This window comes from Daucus carota, chromosome 6 (genome assembly GCF_001625215.2).
Source record: "Daucus carota subsp. sativus chromosome 6, DH1 v3.0, whole genome shotgun sequence".
In the NCBI taxonomy this organism is placed as follows: Eukaryota; Viridiplantae; Streptophyta; class Magnoliopsida; order Apiales; family Apiaceae; genus Daucus; species Daucus carota.
In genome coordinates this window covers 23,685,868-23,709,073 of record NC_030386.2, presented here as the reverse complement: position 1 = coordinate 23,709,073, position 23,206 = coordinate 23,685,868, and the positions used below count along the sequence as shown (strand labels likewise).

General features: G+C 32.7%; 4 protein-coding genes across 4 annotated transcripts; all 4 read left to right on the top strand.

The window, feature by feature from the left end:
• The first annotated feature begins 2,124 nt into the window (after positions 1-2,124).
• Positions 2,125-3,539, top strand: LOC108225257 (NAC domain-containing protein 41). Its single transcript, XM_017400085.2, has 3 exons — positions 2,125-2,600; positions 2,692-2,948; positions 3,247-3,539. The coding sequence occupies exons 1-3, from the start codon at positions 2,411-2,413 to the stop codon at positions 3,442-3,444; spliced, it is 645 nt and encodes a 214-aa protein (XP_017255574.1). The 5' UTR covers positions 2,125-2,410; the 3' UTR covers positions 3,445-3,539.
• Positions 3,540-6,130: 2,591 nt separating this feature from the next.
• Positions 6,131-7,583, top strand: LOC108227078 (uncharacterized). The gene is made up of 3 exons (XM_017402073.2): positions 6,131-6,678; positions 6,920-6,990; positions 7,275-7,583. The coding sequence occupies exons 1-3, from the start codon at positions 6,300-6,302 to the stop codon at positions 7,452-7,454; spliced, it is 630 nt and encodes a 209-aa protein (XP_017257562.1). The 5' UTR covers positions 6,131-6,299; the 3' UTR covers positions 7,455-7,583.
• Positions 7,584-9,370: 1,787 nt separating this feature from the next.
• On the top strand, positions 9,371-13,119 carry LOC108224419 (uncharacterized). The gene is made up of 7 exons (XM_017399040.2): positions 9,371-9,510; positions 9,596-9,791; positions 11,630-11,728; positions 11,836-11,944; positions 12,023-12,094; positions 12,201-12,206; positions 12,796-13,119. The coding sequence occupies exons 2-7, from the start codon at positions 9,613-9,615 to the stop codon at positions 12,913-12,915; spliced, it is 585 nt and encodes a 194-aa protein (XP_017254529.1). The 5' UTR covers positions 9,371-9,510; positions 9,596-9,612; the 3' UTR covers positions 12,916-13,119.
• A 1,360-nt stretch (positions 13,120-14,479) lies between these two features.
• On the top strand, positions 14,480-20,198 carry LOC108225125 (cysteine-rich and transmembrane domain-containing protein WIH2). Its single transcript, XM_017399941.2, has 3 exons — positions 14,480-14,678; positions 14,900-15,155; positions 19,845-20,198. The coding sequence occupies exons 1-3, from the start codon at positions 14,624-14,626 to the stop codon at positions 19,891-19,893; spliced, it is 360 nt and encodes a 119-aa protein (XP_017255430.1). The 5' UTR covers positions 14,480-14,623; the 3' UTR covers positions 19,894-20,198.
• The last annotated feature ends 3,008 nt before the right edge of the window (positions 20,199-23,206 follow it).

Sequence of the window (23,206 nt, the reverse complement as noted above, 5' to 3'; positions counted from 1 at the left end):
TTGGTGATACTTTGTTATCATATTTTTTTCCATTTTCAATTTTTTTATATTTAAAAAATCAATATACTTATATAAAGGAGAAGCGAGAGGCGCGTAGGTGGCGCTGGCGCCTCTCACATTGCTCCGTTCTATTTTTCTAATTTTCTGAAATTTTTGGATAAAAAATATCAAAAATTAGAATTACCTTTTTTAGTTTTGGGTATATTAGAAGCAAGTTTCAGAATCTGATTTTGTTTCAGATTATTTATGGAATATAGTAACTTGAAAATTTTAATCTAATTTTGTTTCTATATAAAGGAGAAGCGAGGAGCGTGTAGGTGGCGTCTCTCACATCAAAAATATCAAAAATTAGAACTACTTTTTTAGTTTCGGATATATTAAAAGCAAGTTTCAGAATCTGATTTTGTTTCAGATTATTTATGGAATATAGCAGCTTGAAAGTTTTAATCTGATTTTGTTTCATATTATTTAATTATGGGAAAGATTAACACACAAGTCTCTCTGCACCTATAAATACCCCTATAGGTTGTAGGGTTTGGATCATCTAAACACAACCTATTCTCTCTCAATACCACAACTCTACCTTCTCTGGTGATAGTTCTCTTGCTCGATTTCTAACTCGATGGTGCCGTGCTTCTGCAACGATAAGTGAAGGTTGTTTATGCGGTATTAAAAAAAAAATAAAGGTTGTTGCAAGAAAAGGTAGTTATAGACTGTTACGTGAGAGTCGACAAATCGAAATACGGGAGAAGAATATAGTCTTAACATGATATTGATGGATGATATCAATAAATTAACTATTAGTGATGTATGTTTGTTGGTTATTCTTTTATAATATTTGTTTTGTTTATCGGACATGTTTGTTGTTAATTTTTACATGATTTATTTTGTACACAGGAAAATATTATTCATGCATTATCTGTTTGCTCCGCTCAAGCAACTTTTAAGTGAAGACTGTTCATACAATATTGAAAAATAAAGGTTATTACAAGTAAGGGTAGTTATATTCCGCTATCTCACGGATTTAAGTTAGATGTTTTTGTGCACAATCAATTCAAAAAAATTGTAGGAAGGCGACAATGCAAAAACATGATTATTTAAAAAAAAAACACACAAATAAAATTAAGATTCGTCGTGTTTTAAATTGTTTATTATGTGTAGAAATTTATTTTCATTTTTTCAACATAAATTATAGTCCAATTTTGCAATTTTATACATTAGTATCGGTATTACATCAAGATTTTTATAATATAAAATTTATTTTATCCTACAAATATTAATTTTTAATTATTAATATACTTTTTAAAAACAACCAAAAAATTATTACATTTTATAAATATTAATATTGAATCATTAATATAATTTTTAAATAGACCGCCGCAACGCGTGGTTTCTGAACTAGTTATTAGAATAGTAAAAACAGTCACTCCTACCATTATATTCACTATAATAAATATTAATGATCTGATCAGTTTCCCATTTTTCTTTTCTATTTTGCTATTTTATATTTTTTTTAATTTTTGGTGTTCAATCCATTTGTAAATAAATGAGAAGTAGGCGAGGGAAAATGTGTTTTGATAAATTAAATAATAAATTAATATGAATTCAAATATTTATGAATAGTGATTGAATAATAATTAAAAAAAATTATGACACACCACACGTGTTATTGTACCTATTTTGCGTAATTTGATCAGTTTAATGACTTACTCCGACAGCGAAGCTGATTGTTATTTAGGGGAATGAATGTTCTAATAAAACGTGTCTTAAACACTAATTAACTCCACTTAAACATATTGACTGCTCTAATGAAACGTGATAAAAAAACAATCACTAATTAGTTCCTACTAGTAGAAATAAAACGCGTTTAATAGACGTATGATCGAGTTAACTTGCACACACGTGACGCAACTAGAGTTGAATACGTATAATTGGACCACATGCTAGTTGACCGCCTACACACGTTCTACTATTACTACTCCAAAGAATCCAACAAAACACACAAGAAATTCTCGAGTCAAACCAAAACCAAGTGCAGCTTTTTCCACTTCCTTTCCTGCTTCACTCCATGTACTCCCAAAACTCCATACATATATATACTCCTTTCTCTCCTCACAATCTCTCCAACACAATCTCTCTCTCTCTCTCTCTCTCTCTCTCCCTCTCTCTTTCTCCTCACAACTCTCCAACACAATCTCTCTCCCAATCTCTCTCTCTCTCACAGACTGTGACCATACATGTTACACAGATTCCAACAACAAAGTGAACGAAACAGCTGTATGAAAGTTCATATATCAAATGGCAGGACAGATACACAGGCTCTAATCTGAAGAAAATAAATAATATCTGAAGAAAAACAAACTTGAAAAGCCAAAGACCAAGCTGAAAGGTGCCATCAATTATTATTTTGATGGAGAAGAACTGTATAGTGGGCAGAAATGGAGAAGAGCTGCAACTCCCCGTTGGATTCAGGTTCCGTCCCACTGATGAAGAGCTCATTCTTTACTACTTGATGCCCAAAGCTCAATCTCTGCCTTTACCTGCAGCCTTCATTCCTCAAATCGATGAGATTTTTCAATCCCACCCCTCTCATTTGCCAGGTACAAATTAATTAATATTTACAAATTAAAATACACATGTTTTTGGAATTTTGAAAAGTTTGGTTCTGATAAGCTACTTATATTTGTGCAGGTGATGTGGAGCAGAGGAGATATTATTTCTGCAAGAGAAGCTGGGATTATTCGAAGACATGCAGGAGCAGAATAAATTATATAAGCAACGAGTCGAGTTACTGGAAGCAAGCGGGGAAAGAGAGAGCTATCAGTGTTGATGTGGCTCATAGGAGGAGTATTGTTGTTGGAACGAAGAAATTATTTGTTCTGTACGAAGAAAAGCAAAAGACTTCTTGGTGCATGCAAGAGTACCGCCTTCTGCCTTCTCAATTCGAGGTATTAAATAAACGGTTTTTCTATGATGTTTCCATGAACACATACTATATTCAATTCATTTTGATTGGTTCTTATTTTTTAATAACAGTGAATCTCGCTGCATATATAATAATCACATCAATCAAAATGAGCTAGAGGAATAGAATTTAATTCTTAGCATGCGTCCATGACACACACCAGACAAACCGTTAAATAAATAAATATATACTCGCCAATTCCTTCTATGATCTATAGTAAAATCTTTAGAAAAAAAAAAGATAAAAAATTCTGATTGAAAATCGAAATTCTTGTGGTGTAGGATTTCGATAACTGGGTCGCGTATCGCGTATATCAGAGAAAAAGAAACGGTAGGGTGAAAAATACGAGGGAGAATACGAAGAAGATGGATGTAGCAGAAGGTGTGGAGATGATGAGTATAAATAACGCTACTGAAGTGGAATCTTCTCCTTTGCCATCCCCGTTATGTTCTAGCAACGATGAGGAGACATTTCTATGAATTTACAGTGTTTACTATTAGGCTTGCTTGTTTCTGGTCAAGATTGATCTACTGTAATACTTTCTTCAATCAAATTTCTTTTTGTTTTGTTCCCAGTGTGAGTAGTTACTGTGTGTAATACTGATGTGTGATAGTTGCTGTCTTCTAGCAAGATATGATGGAATTTGTAATTTACGAACTAAATCAGTCTTTAGCTGTTTTAGTGACTATTTGGTGTTAAGAACGTTCTGAGTAGCGATTTATCGCATTAATAAAATTCATATTGTTCGTCAAAAAAAAAATTATACGACCCAACTTATATACAGAGATACGTGTTGCGACACATTTTGGTGATACAGAAGAAAAATCAACTAAATTAACAATGGTTCAACAGTTGGTTTCAATTTCATTTTCAAGTTGTTGACATAATTCATAGCACTTAAATCATGGGATATATTAGGGTGATTATTCCCCTCTTTTTTAAGTTATCAATTTATAAGTTCGTGAGGGCGTGTATTTATGTCTGAAAAAACCGGTCATCACCATTCACGTGCATCTGTAACCCATGGAGGGGGTCAGTCTAAACAATAGAGCTCAGTCATACTGTAACTGTACTCGGTCATGATAATGGGAAAAGATGGTTTTATCTAGAAAGCGAGTCAAATGACTAACTGCAGGCACTTGGCACTCGACAGAGTTTTCAACAAAATATTGTGCCTGCCCAGGAGAAGCTGAACTTTTCTTTAATAAAAACGTTTTTTTATTTTTCTTTAACTCGTTTTTGAAAAATTAGGAAAGCGTGACAAGAAATTTGACAAAATTGTGTTTGTTTGGAATCATCGAATCACAGCTTTTCTTTTAAAGAAGAAATTTCGTTTTTTATCCGTTTAGAAAAGATAGAAACAATTTTAAAAATTTGGGGAGTGAGGAGGATAAAATTTATTCACGCATTTCGAGAGCTCCTATAAAGTATAGTTCTGTAATATTTTAAAAGAGATTTAAAAACATGTCAAAAATAACGTGTACAATTAAATGAGATATAGAGAATATTATTTAATAAAATTAGAACTAATAAAAATTAAGAGTATCTCCAATGGTGTTGATTATAATTATAGGCTAAATTGAACCTGTAAGATAATATGTAAAATTTGTTTTGGTTGGTTATAATTTAAAAATAGTATGTTATTAATATTTAGATTGTTAGAAATAGAGTATATCAGTTTAATATAGTAACAGATAATGTGTAATCTTTCTACCGATTTTTTACAGACCTGCAGAAGATCGACAAATATAATCATATATAGGAAGTTGGCTATATAATTATAGATTAGAGATTGATGTGATTGGAGTGTCAGTTTTTGAAGAGATTAGCTATAATTTTTATTAATGACACGCCAACTAAGCTTTTAGCTAAAGGCTTTTTATGATTGGAGCTTGGAGATACTCTAACACCTAACTAAAAAGTTATCGTTAGTGTGTGCCACTAGAAAATCGGTATATAAAAGCTCAATCAATAAAACCTTTCATGTAATTAAAACACAGTAATAACTAGTTGAGAAGCCGCGCGTTGCGGGGCTTATAAAAATTATATTAATGATTCAATATTTTTTTTGACAAGCGACTCAATATTAATATTTTTAGAATGCAATAATTTTGTGGCTGTTTATAAAAGGTATTTTAATAATTAAAAATTAATATTTGTAGGATAAAATAAATTTTATATTATAAAAATCTTGATGTAATACCAATACTAATATATAAAATTGCAAAATTGGACTATAATTCATGGTGAAAAATGAAAATAAATTTCTACACATAATTAACATTTCAAAACACGACGGATTTTAATTTTATTTATGTTTTTTTTCCTCCAATTTTTTGGATTGATTGTGCAAAAAACATCTAACTTAAATCCGTGATATAGCGGTCTATAACTACCCTTACTTGTAATATATCTGAAACTAAAAAAGGTAGTTCTAATCTTGATATTTTTCATCCGAAAATTTCAGGAAATTAAAAAATTAGAAAAATAGAACGAAGCGATGTGAGAGGCGCCACCTACACGCCCCTCGATTCTCCTTTAGAAACAAAATCAGATTAAAACTTTCAAGCTACTATATTCCATAAATAATATAAATAATCTGAAACAAAATCAGATTCTGAAACTTGCTTCTAATATATCCGAAACTAAGAAAAATAATTCTGATTTTTGATATTTTTCATCCAAAAATTCCAGGAAATTAGAAAAATAGAACGTAGCGATGTGAGAGCGCCACCTACACGCTCCTCGATTCTCCTTTAGAAACAAAAACAGATTAAAACTTTCAAGTTACTATATTCCATAAATAATATAAATAATCTGAAACAAAATCAGATTCTGAAACTTACTTCTAATATATCCGAAACTAAAAAAGGTAGTTCTAATTTTTGATATTTTTCATCCAAAAATTCTAAAAAATTAAAAAATTAGAACGGAGCGATGTGAATGGCGCCACTTACACGGCCATGCTTCTCCTTTGTATAACTGTACTGATGATTGATGATTGTTAGTCGCTCTCACAACACTGAAAAAGACAACTATATCACTAGGATTATAAAAAAAATTGGTTTCAACCCCTAAACAGCTAAACTTACAAAAATCACGGTTTTCTCCAGCAACATTGTCGGGGACAAACTATACAAATACCTGTCAAATGGTGAAACTACAGTGGCAAAACTTCCCTGACCAATATCCCCCCATATGACTCCTTGTTGCCACTAAATTCCTCTCATTATTTTTATGCACTCCCTTTAATTTTAATTTCTTTTTCTTCACCAATTACATAAAATCTTCTCTTCCACAATACCATTTCCCAGACACCATCTCCTCCGCCAAGATGGGTGTGGGAATGTCAAGGTTGAATGTGGCATCCTGCGGAGCCTTTCACAGAACCACCAGCGAGTTGCAAGATCCCTCCACCTATACGCGCATGATGGTTGATCGTAACGATCATGATAATTCAAAAATTATTCCTGTCCAAGGCCAAAAAAATAACTCATCGTTGCCAAAAGAGGTCGTTAGCTCATCCTTGCCTAAAAAGGACGTCGTTAGCTCAAAGAAGGATGATGAGGAGAAGAACACATATGTTAATAACATCTACCAACAGTTGGATGAAGAATCAGAAAAGAATACCGATTATGACGGTCCAATGTTCATGAAATCGCCTAGTTTCAGAGATTTTATGCGTCCTGTTGAAGGCAGCGTCAAGAATGGCGGTTTGTCTTCTTATTATTCTTCCCCTAATCAAAAAATGGTTGTCAGTTTTTGTCCATGACACACACTAGAAAAATCAATATATTATTATCATCCGTCCATCCCTTTGAATATTGTGTGGATGTGTCAATTTTGAACATGCATGCATTCCATTCTATGAAATTGCAATGCTAATTAAGTAACATTTATGCATGCATCATCTATCATTTCATTATCATAACACGAATAATTCAACAAATGCAGGTAAGAAAAAAGGAGAAATGAAAGAAACCAACAAGACAGAAGCACAATATGATTATATTTGCAACGGAGAGGTAATTTACATCAAACAAAAATTTCCCGTATATTTGTATGTTCGCATTAGTTTGTGCTGGCCTGCTGGGTTTACAGCTAAAGTCTGAGAAAACAGAGTAATTAGGTCAATGTATGTATTTAAGTACTGGAATCAAACTTAAGACATAACTTGTTTAATTTGTAGTAGAGATTTACGGTTGATATGGATAATACAGATATAAGCCTCTGGAATTTGATGGTTAAATTAGAAGAAATTGATATGGATATCTTTCATTGATTGATTTCTGAACTTTTCAAAATGCAGGCATGTGTTAGGGTGGAATCAAAGAACGACGACACACCACCAGTCATGAATAAAGAAGCTGGTCCTCGGAAAGATAAAAAAATAAACAAAATATTTGCACAATATTACAAGCCAAGTGCTGGTGTGAAAAATCTTTTCAACCCCCACCCTAAACACCCTAAGCCATCCAATTCTGATTAGGAGCCCTTGATCCATATTTTTTCTCTTATTATGTTATTTCAACTCTTCTTTGCTAGACAAGTGGGTAACATATTATATATTCTTTCATGTCATGGCCTTGGCTAAGATTTTGCCCTCGCGATGAATTCATATGCTCCCATCAAAATTTGAGGTAATTTGGCACTGCATAATGTGTTTCTTCTCTGTTTCCTGCGTCGTCGCCTCTCAGAACTGTCGATGGCAAACTGGCTGCGCATATAAGGGGTCGTGAGTTGGTTATGAATTGTGCAATCACTTATTTTGTGGTGGGAGTGGACAGAAGTGCTTTTTTCCACCTCTCATATGGGTCATATGGGGCGGTTTTATGAGAATTGGTCACTTTAGTGATATGCTTGTAAAATTCCAGGTGAACCAAAACTGTGTTCTAAATGGTTTCCAAGTACTCTTTAAATTGCGAAAAATTTAAAGAAGGCCCAGCTCAATAAATTCATAACCTTCTTGCCTTGGACTGCCACAATATTAATTCATGTATTGTTTATCGTTATTCGCGTAGATGTACTCATTTTTCTTAGTTAGAGGCCTCTCCAGTGTAGTTTCCATACCGCTTGTGTTTTAAGTTTGCTAGCAAGATTTGTTTTGTTCCAGTCAAGCAATGGAATACAGTACATACGCTGATACGCACCTCCCTCACTGCCGAATCTGAAGTTTAGCAGACTAAAGACAGGGATTAAACGGCTAAAACATCTGTGAACTTTAGACCAGCTTACATATAAGTAATGTACTTGATGGTTGCATAAGACTACGAGGGTGGGTTCATTTGGATAAAATTGAATTGGGAAGAATTAAATGAAATTATTATTCCAAATTATTCTCCCCAATTGAGGGCATTCATTAGATCATTTCATTTCAAACTATTTGAACTACAAATTTTAACCGGCCGGAAAGAAATACTTATTTTAATTCTTCGTCATGTTTCATAACAATTTGTCATAAAAAATTGAGACTCATTCCTATTTAATCATATCTTTTTGTTGCAGGAGCAGAATTTGGTAACAGATCTAAAAATGCTTTGCTGCAGATTTTCGATGCAAATTACTCCAATTGCTTTGGTTAATTGAATCATATGCTCAGGAATAGAGCTATAATTCGAGTCGGGCGGCTCGCGAGCTCGCTCGGCTCGTTAAACGAGCCGGGTTTTGGCAAAAGTTTCAGCTTGTTTAATTAAACGAGCTGACTGGACTGGACTCGACTCGTGAAATTAAACGAGTCGAGTTCGGATAGAGGTTTGGTCTTGATTAAGTATAAAATTATACGAGCTCACTCGCTCGACTCGTGAAAACCGACTCGTTTAGCTAAATGAGCCGGCTCGACTCGACTCGTAAAAATAACCGAGTCGAGTTCGGGCAAAGATTTAGACTCGATTAATTAACCGTGCCAGCTTGACTCGACTCGATTAAACTGGGCCCAAATTAGGCTCGGCTCGGCTCAAATTACAGCCCTACTCAGGAAATAATTTGAAGCAGCCGGCCTTGTTTAGTTGTCCGTGGCATGTTTTAATATACTTATTTTAGAGAAAGTAGCTTAATTGGTGTTTTGAAAATAAATATTTATTTTAATAATTCATATGATATATGAATATTTTAAAATTAAATATTTGTATTAGTAATTATAAAATATTTTATTGTCTAGCTTATTCTATGAAATAACTTACTCACTTATCTGCGGATTCAAAAGTTGATCACAAGGTGCAAATTATTATTTAGTTTGATTTATAAATTATTCTAACGTAAGGAGGTATTTCATTTTTAAAAGCTTTAAATGGGAAACTTATATCTGGTTACGCAATTCCTTAATGTATTTACGATTATATCAGAGATTTTAATGAATAAAATAAGAAATATATATGAAATAAAAATAACCAGGGTTTGATGTGTCAAAATTGGATTGGCCCAAACACGATTCCACCCCTGTTCAGTACGGTCAACAACTTAACCAAACTCTACACATAGAGTTGCAACTAGTTGTGTGTATTTCTTGTGTGCAGTACAGATCATCGATCCCTACCATCTCATCCAAGGTAATAACGAACCCTAAAAACCTTGATTTTCACTGTTACCAGATCAATTCCACGCATATCTCATTTATTTCTGTATCTGTTTCAGCAAATTAAGGAGCTCAAATGGCGAATCTGATGAACAAGTACTTGATATTAATAGCTGTTGTTGTGCTGTCAACGAGCCTGGCGAGCTGCGCTGAAGGACCTTTCATCGTTGCGCACAAGAAAGCTTCTCTTAATCGCCTCAAATCTGGCGCTGAACGAGTCTCTGTATCTATCGATATCTATAATCAAGGATCTGCGTATGTTAATTCTTCTTCAATATATCCGCTTTATCATCGTTTATATATGTGTAGATTTGTATGTATTTTGCTGTAATTTTTTAGATCTGTTATTTTTTCCGTGATCTAGTTTGTTGTGTATGTGTATTTAGATTTATAGTTCTATCTACAAGCGGTATACTTTTCTGTGAGTGTATATGTGATTGTAATTCTTAGTTGTGTTGATAATGTTGGGAATTTTCGGGGGATTGAAAGTAATTGAATTAATTTTGGGAAGAAAATTAGTTTTGATATATGAAAAGGAGGGTGTTAATTATATATTGACTGATGGATGAGATGAGCAGTGTTAGATCAGTGGTTTTAGTTGTAAACCGAAGGATTTGTAGATCTGCTACATCTTTTGTTTGATGTTTGTATGCTCTTACTCTAATTGAACAACTCACGCCTGTTTGCCTTTGACAAGGCTGAACCTTCAATCTCTTTTGAAGGGATGAGGGTGATAACATTAGAGCAAGAGCAGCTTGGTGTTGTCTGTTCTTTTACCTTCATATGTCTAATTGATTGATATATAGGCCTTGTTGGAAGTTAGAGGTTTGGGGGGAAAAAATTAGAGAAAAAAATTTAGAGGATTGACAATGTGAACCATGTGAATCATCTAATATTGGTGTTTCATAGTTAGTTGATTGAAATAGTTGTTTGGACTAAAAAAGCTAATTTTCAAAAAGTTACTTGGAGCTATTTACCAAACATTTTCATACCAAACAATTAATTCGATCCGCTAGTCAAAACATCTATCTCAATTACCTAGTCAAAACAACTAATTTAGTCAGCTAACTGCTAATTGCCAAACAGGGTCATACTGTGTTGTGTTTCAATTCAAATGTTGTTTGCTCTTTTGTTGTTTAAAGTTGCATCATTTGCAAAATAAATGATATTTAATGGAAGTTTAAAGTTGTGATGGATTGTTTTGGATGATTAATGCACGATGTTCAATCTCCTGTGAATTTCAAAATTTTCTTCTGTAGATATTTAATCTGTAGTACAGGATAATGGAAGAGGATTTTTTTTTAATAAATCTTAATTGCTACTACTATGGTAGAATGCTGTGCCTGCATATAACTTTATTATAGCTAGATCTGCTGGTGGATGTACGTGAGAATGAAATTGGAAAAAAAATTAAAATACCAAGTTCTAAAGATGGTCATACTTAGCATTCTTTATATTCATCAGTGTAGCCTACAGTACATTTCTTTTTTCCAGTGTTGGTTAAGCATCCAATGCCAATTGGGATTTTGTATTAATGATGGCCCAAGGACTCAATCTTCATTTCAGCAAGCTGTTCTGTCTTGGTAACTGTTGAAGAATTGCTTTATTACACGATCCATAATGTAAAAGCAACTACTTTAATCATAATATTGCTGAATGTTACCCAAATGTCTCGAGTTCTGAGTTCTGCATTAGTGTTTAGCATGAAGAAGTCTGTGGGGCCATATATTCTATCATTAAGGCTTCATTTTAGGAGGTTGACTACCTGTATGTAAATCTCAGGACCTGAAAGCCATTTAAAATCGCATGAATCACTTTTTTAACATCATCATCATCATCTGCATGCGTGTTAGTTTCTAGATGCTATAACTCTTGCTTTCCTCTGAATGAAGCTATTCAGCTGTGTCATATCTATACTTATTACAATGATTAGGAAATACCAAAGAGAAACCACGAATTGCTTAATATTCTGCTTGGATCGAATAATGAAGTTGTTTTTATTGGCAATGCAGTAATGTTGATGTGATTTTTTTTGCTGTGTCCTACTTATCTTTGGGATAAGTACTCACATATATCTAAATTACTCTGTTCAGGACTGCTTATGATGTTAGTTTGAATGATGATAGCTGGTCCAGTGACTATTTCAATATAGTCAGTGGTAATACTTCAACGTCATGGGAAAGGCTTGATGCGTAAGTACTGATTTCTCCTTGCTCATTGGCAGCAATATACTGATGCAAATTCTTGAGCTATTTTTTTGAACTCATTTATTTACCAAGCTAACTTTTTTTGTATCCAGTGGTGCTCTTCTATCACACACTTTTGAATTGGAGTCCAAACTACAGACAGTGTTCTATGCTACACCAGCAATTATCAGATTCCGTGTTCCAACAAAAACTGCTCTACAGGTTTGTTATTTCTTGACCCAGATATCCCAAAAAACATATACAATAGGTAATCTAATGTGCAATTTGTTGTCTAATTAGGAGGCATTTTCAACTCCACTTCTACCTCTGAACCTCCTAGCTGATAGGCCTGTTGAGAAGAAGTTTGACCTGGTAAGTTTCTTAAGTTTATTTATATGGCAAATCTAAGACATCAGTTTGACTAAGAAGTGTTCTGTTTCTGCATGTGCTCCTGTATGGTGCTGCCCATTCTTTCCAGGCCAAGGTATCATCTCACTATTTAGTTGCTGATATTCTTCTTTCTTTTTTTCCCCTACTGCATGTGTATTTATTGTTGTGTTTGCACAACAATGTATGTTTGAATGTCGAGGTGTCATATATCTTAATATTTTCATCATATTTGCGGGTTTTGTTGCATTTAAATATTTGTGTGATGACTCGTACAAAGTTTCTTTAAATGTTGCTATTTTATTTATTCGGTGTGTGGGAAAGGTGTGGCTTTTGTTGTGGTTGAGGACTTTGGGTTTTATGTTGGATTGACTATGTAGGTTCCAAGTGTGTCAGGAACAATTGCTGGATGTTAGTAGAGTAACTTTGAATGTTCAATGTGATAGACTAATAGTTATGGGATGGGATATCAGATTTCTCCTCATGTTGTGCTAAAAAAGTTCGTGTAATTCTTTTTTGGGTGGGGGTGGAAATTGATATGAACCTACTAACATTCTAGTTGTTAAAAAACAGTTGGTTCATTTTAATAATCTTCAGCCTGGCTTCTTAACTGAGTGTTAAACATCATAAAGTATTTACAAAATCTGTTTATCCGCTCTTACAATGTATTTTTCAATAATTTGCAGAGGTTGTTGGCAAAATATGGGTCACTAGTATCTGTGATCTCTATTGTGGTATTGTTCATCTACTTGGTTGCAAGCCCATCCAAGTCCAGTGCTGCAAAGGGAGGCAAGAAGAAACGCTAATCTAGAGATTGTACAAGCTTCTTACCATCCATTTCCTAGTCGACAACTATACTACCAAATTGCATCACTGTGGCTTCCTCTGTGAAAGCTGCTCCACCTTGTGTTCTTCTCTAGGGGGAAATTTCACCTTTTAAAAGAAAATCTACTGGTGAAGTTGTAACTTACTTTTAGTTTTTTGCTGGACAGGCACATAATAGTATGAGGATTATGCTGGACATCTTTGAGGAAAAAGTGTAGTATTAAAGAAATTTAATTTAGTTGAAGTGACTGCTTCGTAGTTATGAACATTAGTTGCCTTTGTAATTTTCCCTTTGGTGGGTACATTTCCTGGGAATTTTTTATTTACTCCATTTTAACTTTGATTAACTCCTGGTTTCTTGGGAAGTATATCTGGGCTGTTTAGTTTCTGATGAAATTTGGTGGTTACATCAGTCACTATCATTCACCTACAGAGTCTATTTACTCAAGTGATTGATTTGTGTTTGAGGGGTTGATAGAACAAAATAAGTCAAATTTCAGTTTCTATTTTTTTTTTTGAAGAGTCATTTTTCATAGCTAAGATTCGAGTCTGAGCTTGTTAATTTCAGCTCAGTTTTTTTTGTTAAGCTTCATCCATAAAATCCGTAGTTCCGTAGTAGCTATTTTCTTACCGCGACTCCATTCTTTCAATTTAAGTTCACAATCAGGTATGGATCAGAGGTAGGGATCAGATATGGGATAAACTCAAATGGATGAAGATTGATTCAAAAAATATGGATCAAATATGAGATAACTCAAATGGATGAAGACTCAAATGGATGAAGATTTTTTTTTGACAATGCAGGCTTATATGTCTTACAACTTAGTATCTGTTCTAATAATTCTCGAGGTGAGCCAGAGTCGAACCCGGGTGCCCCGGGTCAACAGAGGATAAACCCACCACTGGGCTATCCAATCGTGCTCAGATTGATTCAAACAATTATGGATCAAATACGAGATAACCATGAGATAACCAAACTCAAACAAATAATTGGATTAGGATTAAATACGAAACAAGATCAAACATGAGATAATGTTTGTTTAGTTTTTTTTAATAAAATAATTAGTTTGAGAGCAAAACGTTAGAATAATTGATTCGAAAATTTAAGTTTATCACATTCTTATAAAAAAATAAATCTTGAAATATAACCCTCAGTTTAATAATTGATTTATAATTCAGAAATAAAAATAATGAAATCAATGAGAAAAATTATTGTATATATAATTAATAAAGTAATACTCCCTCCGTCCCCTTTTACATGTCCATTTTGCTTTTCGAGAAGTCAAATTAACCAATTTTTGACTAAACATTACGAGTTATCTACCCAATATTTCTAAAATCTAAAAGTTGCGTATTGAAATAGACTCAATATACTTTCTAATGATATAATTTTTATTATTTTTGTCAATTATCTGATATATGTAAAGTCCAGTCAAAATAAAGTCAATTTGACTGGTCAAAAGTCAAAATGGACATGTAAAAAGGGACGGAGGGAGTATTAAATTAAATTTCAAATAACAAATAACCATTACCTTTAATAATGATAGTAATAAATATAAAAAGAATGAAATAATGAGTTGTTGGTTTGACCACGCTGAGAAGACACTCGAGTTCATAACAACGTTCTTATAATCTTAACAACATCATCGTCATCGTCCAGAGCAGGTATTCGATAATCAAGGTGAAGGCATGAGTGGTTACCAGAATTCTCCTCCAGATCCCTACCGTCATTACCCACCTCCAGGTTTCCATATCCACATATATCTTCTCTCATCTCTTTCCTTTTCTGTCTTCAGTTGCTGTATTTCAGATCATCATTTTGTACATACTCTTCTTACTGTATAAATCTCGATATAAATCACCCGGTTATTATAATTTAAAATGAAATGAAAGAATGGTTCTAATTGTGATAGTGTTGAGATTTCATTCTAGGTTTATTTAATTTGATTTGTGGGTTTACTTCAGGGTATGGTCCACCACCAGGATACCCATCTGCACCACCACCTCCTCCGTCACCATACGATGCCTACCCGCCTCAGGCGCCACCTGGCTACCCGTATGCTGCACCGCAGACTCAAGGTTATCAGGGCTACTTCAATGGAGGTGGGTATCCTCCTCCTCCACCTCAGCAACTTCCTCCTTACCAGGTCTACCAGTATGATGAGCACCATCATCACTGTCATGATCATCACGATGATGGTTCCTCCTTTTTACGGGGATGGTATGGACTACTTTCCCTCTTTTTGTATGTGCTAATTAGGTTATATGCGCAACTGTTGTTTTTTTTACTAATTTATAATCTATTTGTGGGTTTTATTAACTGTAGTGGAAATGTATCTAGTTAATATCTGAATTTCTCGAGTTCTACATTTAGGTAGCTTAGCAATTACAGAGTTTGGAGATGCTTTCGTGTTCATTGTCAAATTTTTCTTGAACTTACCCTGAATAAGTTATTTCCTTATTTCCGGACTTCTAGTCATATTCAGCCATTCAGGTATTTGTAATTTTGGGGTTTTGTCATCTTTTCTGTTTTGAGTCCAACTTTATTTGTGAATTCCCACATGAGCTTGCTATTAATACTTGTAATTTCAGTGTGCAACTCTGTGTACTCTATGTCTATATATGTATAATTTGGTGTTTGATACCCATTTTTAGGCGAAGATAAAAGCTGAACTGGAGAAATTTAGATTTGAGAGTAATAGAATATCCACTGATCCACGACCATATTAGGGCACGAGAATAAGCTAATGCATTAACTATATATAAGCAGTAGATATGTGTGTTGTACTTATAGGGTAGATAGTTACTTACTGAGAAAATTAGTTATTAGAATCCTACGGGCTTGTATCCTCGTACTGAATACAAACTCCCAATAAAGTGAATTATGAATCATGATTACCATTACCAAGTAAAAACAGACCAAGGGGTGATGGACATATGGCTTTTGAGGAAAAAAAGACAGTGTTGGATGAAATTCATTTGGCCCATGAGTTTATATATCTAGCCTGTTAAATCATATTCTAGTGTTTTTGAAATCAATTTCATTTATGAGGAAAATACAATAAATTTGTAGAATAGACGACAGAGTATAATAGACTCGTTACCCCAGTGATGACTCAAGCTTATTGAATAATTTCTGGCATTCACATGACTGGTGGACCCAAGCTTGATGAAGGACCATGGTATTATAATTTAGTTACATATATATACATAATGGTGAATGAAAGTGAAAGTGAAGTTCTATGGAGACCACTATTTCATCGGAGACCGTGGAGACCATTTATGTTCTGTGTGTAAAACATTGGCCCTGTTTGGGAATTAACGGTTAGTGGTTAGCTTTTAGCGGATTGAATTAGATGTTTTGACCAGTTGATTGAAATAGATGTGTTGACTAGCGGATTGAATTAGCTGTTTATTGTAAAACTGTTTGGTAAATAGCTGTTTGATTAGATTTTTGTGACACATTTCAAAACCTCTGATCCAAAAAGCTCCTCAAAGTAGTTTTTTGAAAATTAGCTTTTTGAGGCAAATCTCTACTTCAATCCGCTAACTATCAAACACTAGCATTAGCGGATTGAAATGGTCAAACCTCTAAAACATCCCAAACCTCTAATTTTATCCAAAACCTCTGACTTCCAAACACGGCCATTATGAAATGTATTATCTTATGAAACATATGCTAGTAGACCTACTATTTCATGAAATATCTCTGAAAATTATGTAAGTTTTGGAAACAAAATATTGCTAAACATATTGTTCTGCACAATATGTTTTGCAAAATACAGAACATGTTCTGCTCAAAGAGCATACAAGATTTTAATGATTTTCAATAAAACAATGATCTTTCGATAATATCTTTTGTGAAAGGATACTTTTTTCAATATTTTAATCAAAAATTTGAATGATCTCTACAGTCTCCGATGAAACAACGGTCTCCATAGAACTTTTGTCATGAAAGTGAATATATAAGTTTTAAAATCCATTGTTAAATACTTCAACTAGATATCTATAGGAAATTGATTTAGTGATACATGTGGGGATTGGCTGTATAATATTTGAGAATTTTTCATCTATAATTTGTTTGAGGGTACTATTGATTTGGATAATGTTGATTCTTATATATTTTACCTCCTGCAAATCACCCTTTCAGTTGACAAGTAGAAAGTGCAATTCCATTAGTGGTTCTGATTATGCCTCGCCTAGCTACATATGTGAAACTAATTTATTTGTTAGCTTTCTCCTATTACGTGATTTATTAATTATTAATGGTACCAGTCTGTCAGTAATTCATATGCAACTGGGTATTTATATCTACTTTAAAAACCACAACTCCTAATATTTTTACTCAGCTAGGACCTATTTCTGAAATGCTAGTAGGGATGCATCTCTAAATGTGATAGACCCCAGAGTCCAGTTGACAAAATCTAGCACCTCCGTTTGATTTTTAATAAACTTTAATGTTTGTTCCTCGCTCCAAAGCTCTCACAAATACTCGAGAATTGCGATATGTTGGCCCAAGCATCGATTTACTAATGAGACCCTCTTCCGTTGTTGAGTTAATCATGTTTATACTGATGTTAAGAGAATATTATTAAGACTTTATCATCGATCAACAATAATAGTCGGGTGATTGACAGCACTGTTTGAGTGTAAATTATATGATATGCAATTGTATGATATGCTGATTCAGGTTATGCGTTGCACTTCACAAAGTGGACACTATGTTTTTCTGTTTCATTCAGTTGTCTTTCTAGTTCCTACCAGGCCTTGGGATTACGCTGTTATATGAGTTTGTCTTTAAGGCTTATATAGGCAATTATCGCCGAGGACCTCGATCAAATTATTGAGTTGCATGTATCACGTTTGTGAGAATTGCAAAAAACTGGAGTTCGTTTCATCTATATGTTTAAGTTAATTAGAGGAGAAAATTTTCATAGCACTAATTCTTCAATTCTTCTTATAGTAGTGCAAGGTATCTATCCATGAGCTGTTGTACGTACACCTATCCTGACATAAACCATCAAGAACATATTATGTATTCAAAGTTAACAGATGTAGCTTGATTTAAGTTTTGGCCATGGACTGGAGTAATTGTAATTGTTGTCTATGCCATAAAGTTTAGGTCGCTATAGTGTGGCTAAGTTAGAAATAAATAATCTATTGGACACTTTCAATTTAACTTTTATCAATCAAGGGTGCCGGTATGGGGACATTTGGGTGCGGCATCTTGCACGTGGGAATATATGAAATTTATAAGAATTGACGGTTTGGAAATTCATATGCCGCCAATTAAGCTTCCATTTGTAGTTTATTAATAACTCATTCATTGAAGTTCCATCTATTTTTATAACTAAAACATGTATATCTTCTTTCATAGTTTCATGTATATTAGAATTTTATTTTGCCTGTTTGGCGATCACTTATTTGAAAAATAAGCCCTTATTATTTTATTTTTTTTAAAATGCATTTTACTATAATTTTATTAGATATAAATGTTAAAGAGGTGTTTCATATTCGTTCTTCGACAAAACATTAAGGGCTTATTTCAGAAAAAGTAGAGCTTTATGTACTTTTCTCCAGAAATAAGCCCTTATTTCTGGAAAATAAGATTAGCCAAACAGCCCCTTGTGGCATGGAGAGGGCAGCAGTATATGCTGCCAAGTGCCAATCATAGGTTAAATTAAATGCTACTTAACCTGCTTTTTGATGACGTGGCATGAATTAAGCTTCCATTTGTAGTTAACTAATAACTCATTCATTGAAGTTCCATCTATTTTTATAACTGAAACATGTATGTCTTCTTTCTTGTATATTAGAATTTTATTTTGCCTGTCTGACGACCACTTATTTGAAAAATAAGCCCTTATTTCTGAAAAATAAGATTAGCCAAACAGCCCCTTGTGGCATGGAGAGGGCACACCCCAGGTATCCATTGCGTAGTGGCACACGAAATGTGAGAGCAATTGTTTGTGTGGTTTCATTTGCTAAACGCTAAGTATAGCTAATTTGGTTTGGACTGTTGGATTAAGTTATTATCTTGATTTATTGTGAACTAAATAAGACACAGGAATATTTTCCTGTTTCTTATTATTCCTATTTGTTTGAAAGGTTGGTTATTGTATCATGAGCCAGATCGATAAGTTACAATGTTATACTATCACCAGAGCTTGCTGGAATGACGCTGGGACTTGATTATAAATTATCTTTTAGTGATCCTATGCATTTTTTCTAGAGTTAAATTTTTAAAAACAAAAATAAGACACTAACAGAAGTTCGGATTTTCATTATATGAAGATTGTTGCAATTTTGCACGCTCTTATAATTAGTTTTGGTATTCATATACATGTGTACCTTTGTTATTAGAGTGACATATCATTTTATCTTATTATTAATTTGAATGCATCTAGGATCTTTGGTGACTGGCTGAAAATCTGAGAATTAAATTAAATGAATTATGAGCTTGCAGGGTGACAAATTGAGAAAATTTCAAGTTCAGTCAATCAAGTTACTTGAAATTAGTAATAAATTTTCTAAACACAAGAATGTCTAGTTGATTATGGAGATTGTAGTTGTGGTACCTGCAGCATCATATTCAATGCAGCACGATTCAGTTTGTGTGTAGCAGCTATTAAATATATGTGATTTGTTTAATTCATTATGAATTGTCAGATGGAATTAATTACCAAAGAACACAACACCTAGGCTATTAGAACATCATTTTTGTGTTGATTTACGTTCTAAAACTTAGAACCACCATACTCTTAAGATTAATATGCTATTGTTTTAACTATTTTACTGCATGACTCCGAGTTATCTGTATTGTTTTACGGTTTACGGATTAATCTACGTATGGTATAAAGTATTTGGCGAAGGCTCTATAACTATGTTCTTTCTTTTATGTGATGTGTAGTTTGGCTGCCCTCTGCTGCTGCTGTCTGTTTGAAGAATGCTGCTTCTAAACTACAATGGATATCTTGCTTAAACTTGTGGGATCATGTCATTCTTTCTGGTGTGCTGGGTATATAGCCTTAAATTTATGGATTATTTGTGCCTGTATATGTGTCATTATCTGCTTGATATGTTCGATTTATGTGAATAGCTTATTACATGAGTTGATTTTGAGGACCATTTATAATGATGAACGGGTGTGCAACTGTGCGTACATCAAGCTGCAGATGTCTTTATTTGATAGCTGTGGCCCTTTTGGGTGTTGCATGAGAAGCTTTTATGAGTCGTTTTGAATGGATAATTATGGTTATGAGCAGGTGTTCATCCAAGTCCGAGTATCGACGTGATATTTAGAAGTTGGAACCTTTTGCTGATTTAAAGAAATGGGTAATGGAAAGGCAACTTCCAATAATCTTTCATTGCAAGTTAATTTTTTTAAATAAATTTTGAATATTTTTCTTAAAAGTATGTTAAATTTTTCAAAAAAATATGTAAAAGAGGACGGAGTGAATTTTTGAAAAATGATACTCCCTCTGTCCATCTCATTTCTTTACACTTTTTTGCATTACTCGACACGCATTTTAAGGCGTATATAAAAAATAGTTTTATAACTTTTTTTCCAAAATTTTCTTTTTTTATAAAAATTTAGATATTAAATTTTCATTTAGAAGAAAAAATAATTTAAAATAATATATCAAATTATATTTTATGAGTGTATTATAATGCGTGTCGAGTTCCCGTCCCATGTAAATAATTGAGGGGACGGAGGGAGTACTTGAAAGGAGAGAAAGTGTTACAAAAAGAAGAAAGTGTTACAAAAAGAAGAAAGGGACGGATAGTATCACAAAAATTGACTTTTTGCTCCGTCCGTGGAGCGTATGAATTTCTTGGAAGAGCTTTCTTGCTTGAGTAATGCTAGGGACACAGAAACGGCTACAGAAAATTTTCACAGAATGACGTGTCTTTGCTGAGATGTACCAGCATTAAATAGGTGGTCGGCCACTGTGACATTTACTTATACTTTCTGCACTGTTATACTTATATTTATCTCACAACCCTTTCCACATAATTTGACGATATATATATTTATTATCTGATTTTATTTTGTTTCATTATAATTTTTTTCTAACACACTTACTAATATATTTATATATATTTAATTATTATTTCCAATTCATGTTACCACATTCAACACATGTTATCATTTTTTGTTATATTATTTTAAATTTAAATCTTTTCTACTCTTTATGTCCCAAAATAATATAGTCGTTTTGACTTTTTACACGTAGGTTGAGGTGTAAAAAAATATGCGTTCATATACTATTTTTCCAATTTTCTTTTTCTAATTAAAAATATAAATGTTAAAAATTTATTTAAAAAAAGAAAGTTTTTAAAATAACGAATAGAAGTATATTTTTTTTACATGCGAAAAGTGGAAGCAACATTTTGGGACAGAGGAGTATTACGTTGTATTCAAAGTATATAAATATAATTACTTATTTTCATTCTTTTGTGAGAGAAGAGACATACCACGCCATCACAAACTACATCAAATTACGTAAAAGAATATTATCTGTTTATATTTTTGTTTTTTATAATTATATGTTTGACATACTTATTAATATATATTTATATTTGGCTCGTGTTTTATAATTTTGAAATCTTATGTCAAGAATAAATCGATTCAAATAAAATAAAGTGGAGTATATTTAAATAAAACTTTGTTGATTTAAATAATTTGAATTGTTGTTTAATATATATTCAATTCTAATTTAGTAGTGAACAAGTTTTAATTTGTATACTAGTCACATTATTTTATTAAAATATTATAACAAAAAATGATAATATGTGTTGAATGTGGTAACATGAATTGGAAATAATAATTAAGTATATATAAATATATTAGTAAGTGTGTTAGAAAAAGTTATAATGAAACAAAATAAAATTAGATAATAAATATATATATCGTCAAATTATGTAGAAAGGGTGTGTGAGATAAATATAAGTATAACAGTGCAGGAAGTATAAGTAAATGTCAAGTGGCCGACCACCTATTTAATGCTGGTACATCTCAGCAAAGACACGTCATTATGTGAAAATTTTCTGTAGCGGTTTCTGTGTCCCTAGCATTACTCTTCTTGCTTAGAGCATCTTCTAACAGTATTAAATGATTTTAACTAAAATTTTTATGATCAAATTAATCAGATTTTAACTAAAATTTACATATATTAAATGATTGAAAAAGTTTATAAAAAATATATTACTAAAATCTATATTTATTCTACTTTAAGATGTATGTTTCGGATTTTGAAAATCATATAAGAATAATTAGTTATTCCCGATCAAAATTTGGTCAATTTGACCATAAAAAATCAAACAAGCCAAAAGAATTGGGACGGAGGGAGTATTAAAAAGGTCCGACAAAAATAGGGATGCTTATATGTAAAATTCCTGATTTATAAAATACATCGAATATGCTCAATAATTATAACCGAAATAAGAAATGAAATAAATCTGTTTATTTTTAAAATGGAATTAATATTTCGGTTAGAAATGATTTTTTTTATTCAAAGAGTATAGCTCTAAACAAAACACGGCTTTTCCAAGGAATTAGTGGAGAAACCGTCACTTTGAAAATTTGTTCAATACTTTTGATGCTTGACTTTTTATACGTAAATATTAAACCATAAAAAAATATTATATATATTTATTTTGTAGTTTTCTAAATAAAAATTTAATATTTGTATTTTTATCAAGGAAATAAACGGTTGTTGGTTGTTTAAAATTTGAGAAAGATGAAGACTTTTGAAATTTAGTATTGTATTTAAAATAATAAGTATTTTGTACTTATTACATCCAAATTATGTCAACTTATCAACAAGCACACAACTTAAGATGAATTGAAGGAATACATGTTAACAATCGAATACACTTTAAATTATGCACAAATTACGAATCACGGGTCTAACCTCTAAGATTCTTCACAGAATTTAATAATTTATGTATTCCAAGCTAACTGGTTAATTTTATTAAATTAAATTAAGATACTACATTTCTCAATATTGTTATACTAATATTATTTCAAACAATATTGCAAGCGCTGTAGTAAAAAATATAAGATCGCGGAGATTTACGGGATCGTACTTGGATTCTGATAAGAGAATAACCAAATTCGCACTGAGATTGAGTTATAATGTTCAGTAGTCGGTACAACCAAGCACAAATAAGATCAGTATTCTTCGTAATTAGAGTTGAATCGGGTATTCATCATTATTAAAGTCGCTTTTTCACTTTATAAGAATGGAATATGACGGCAACGGAATA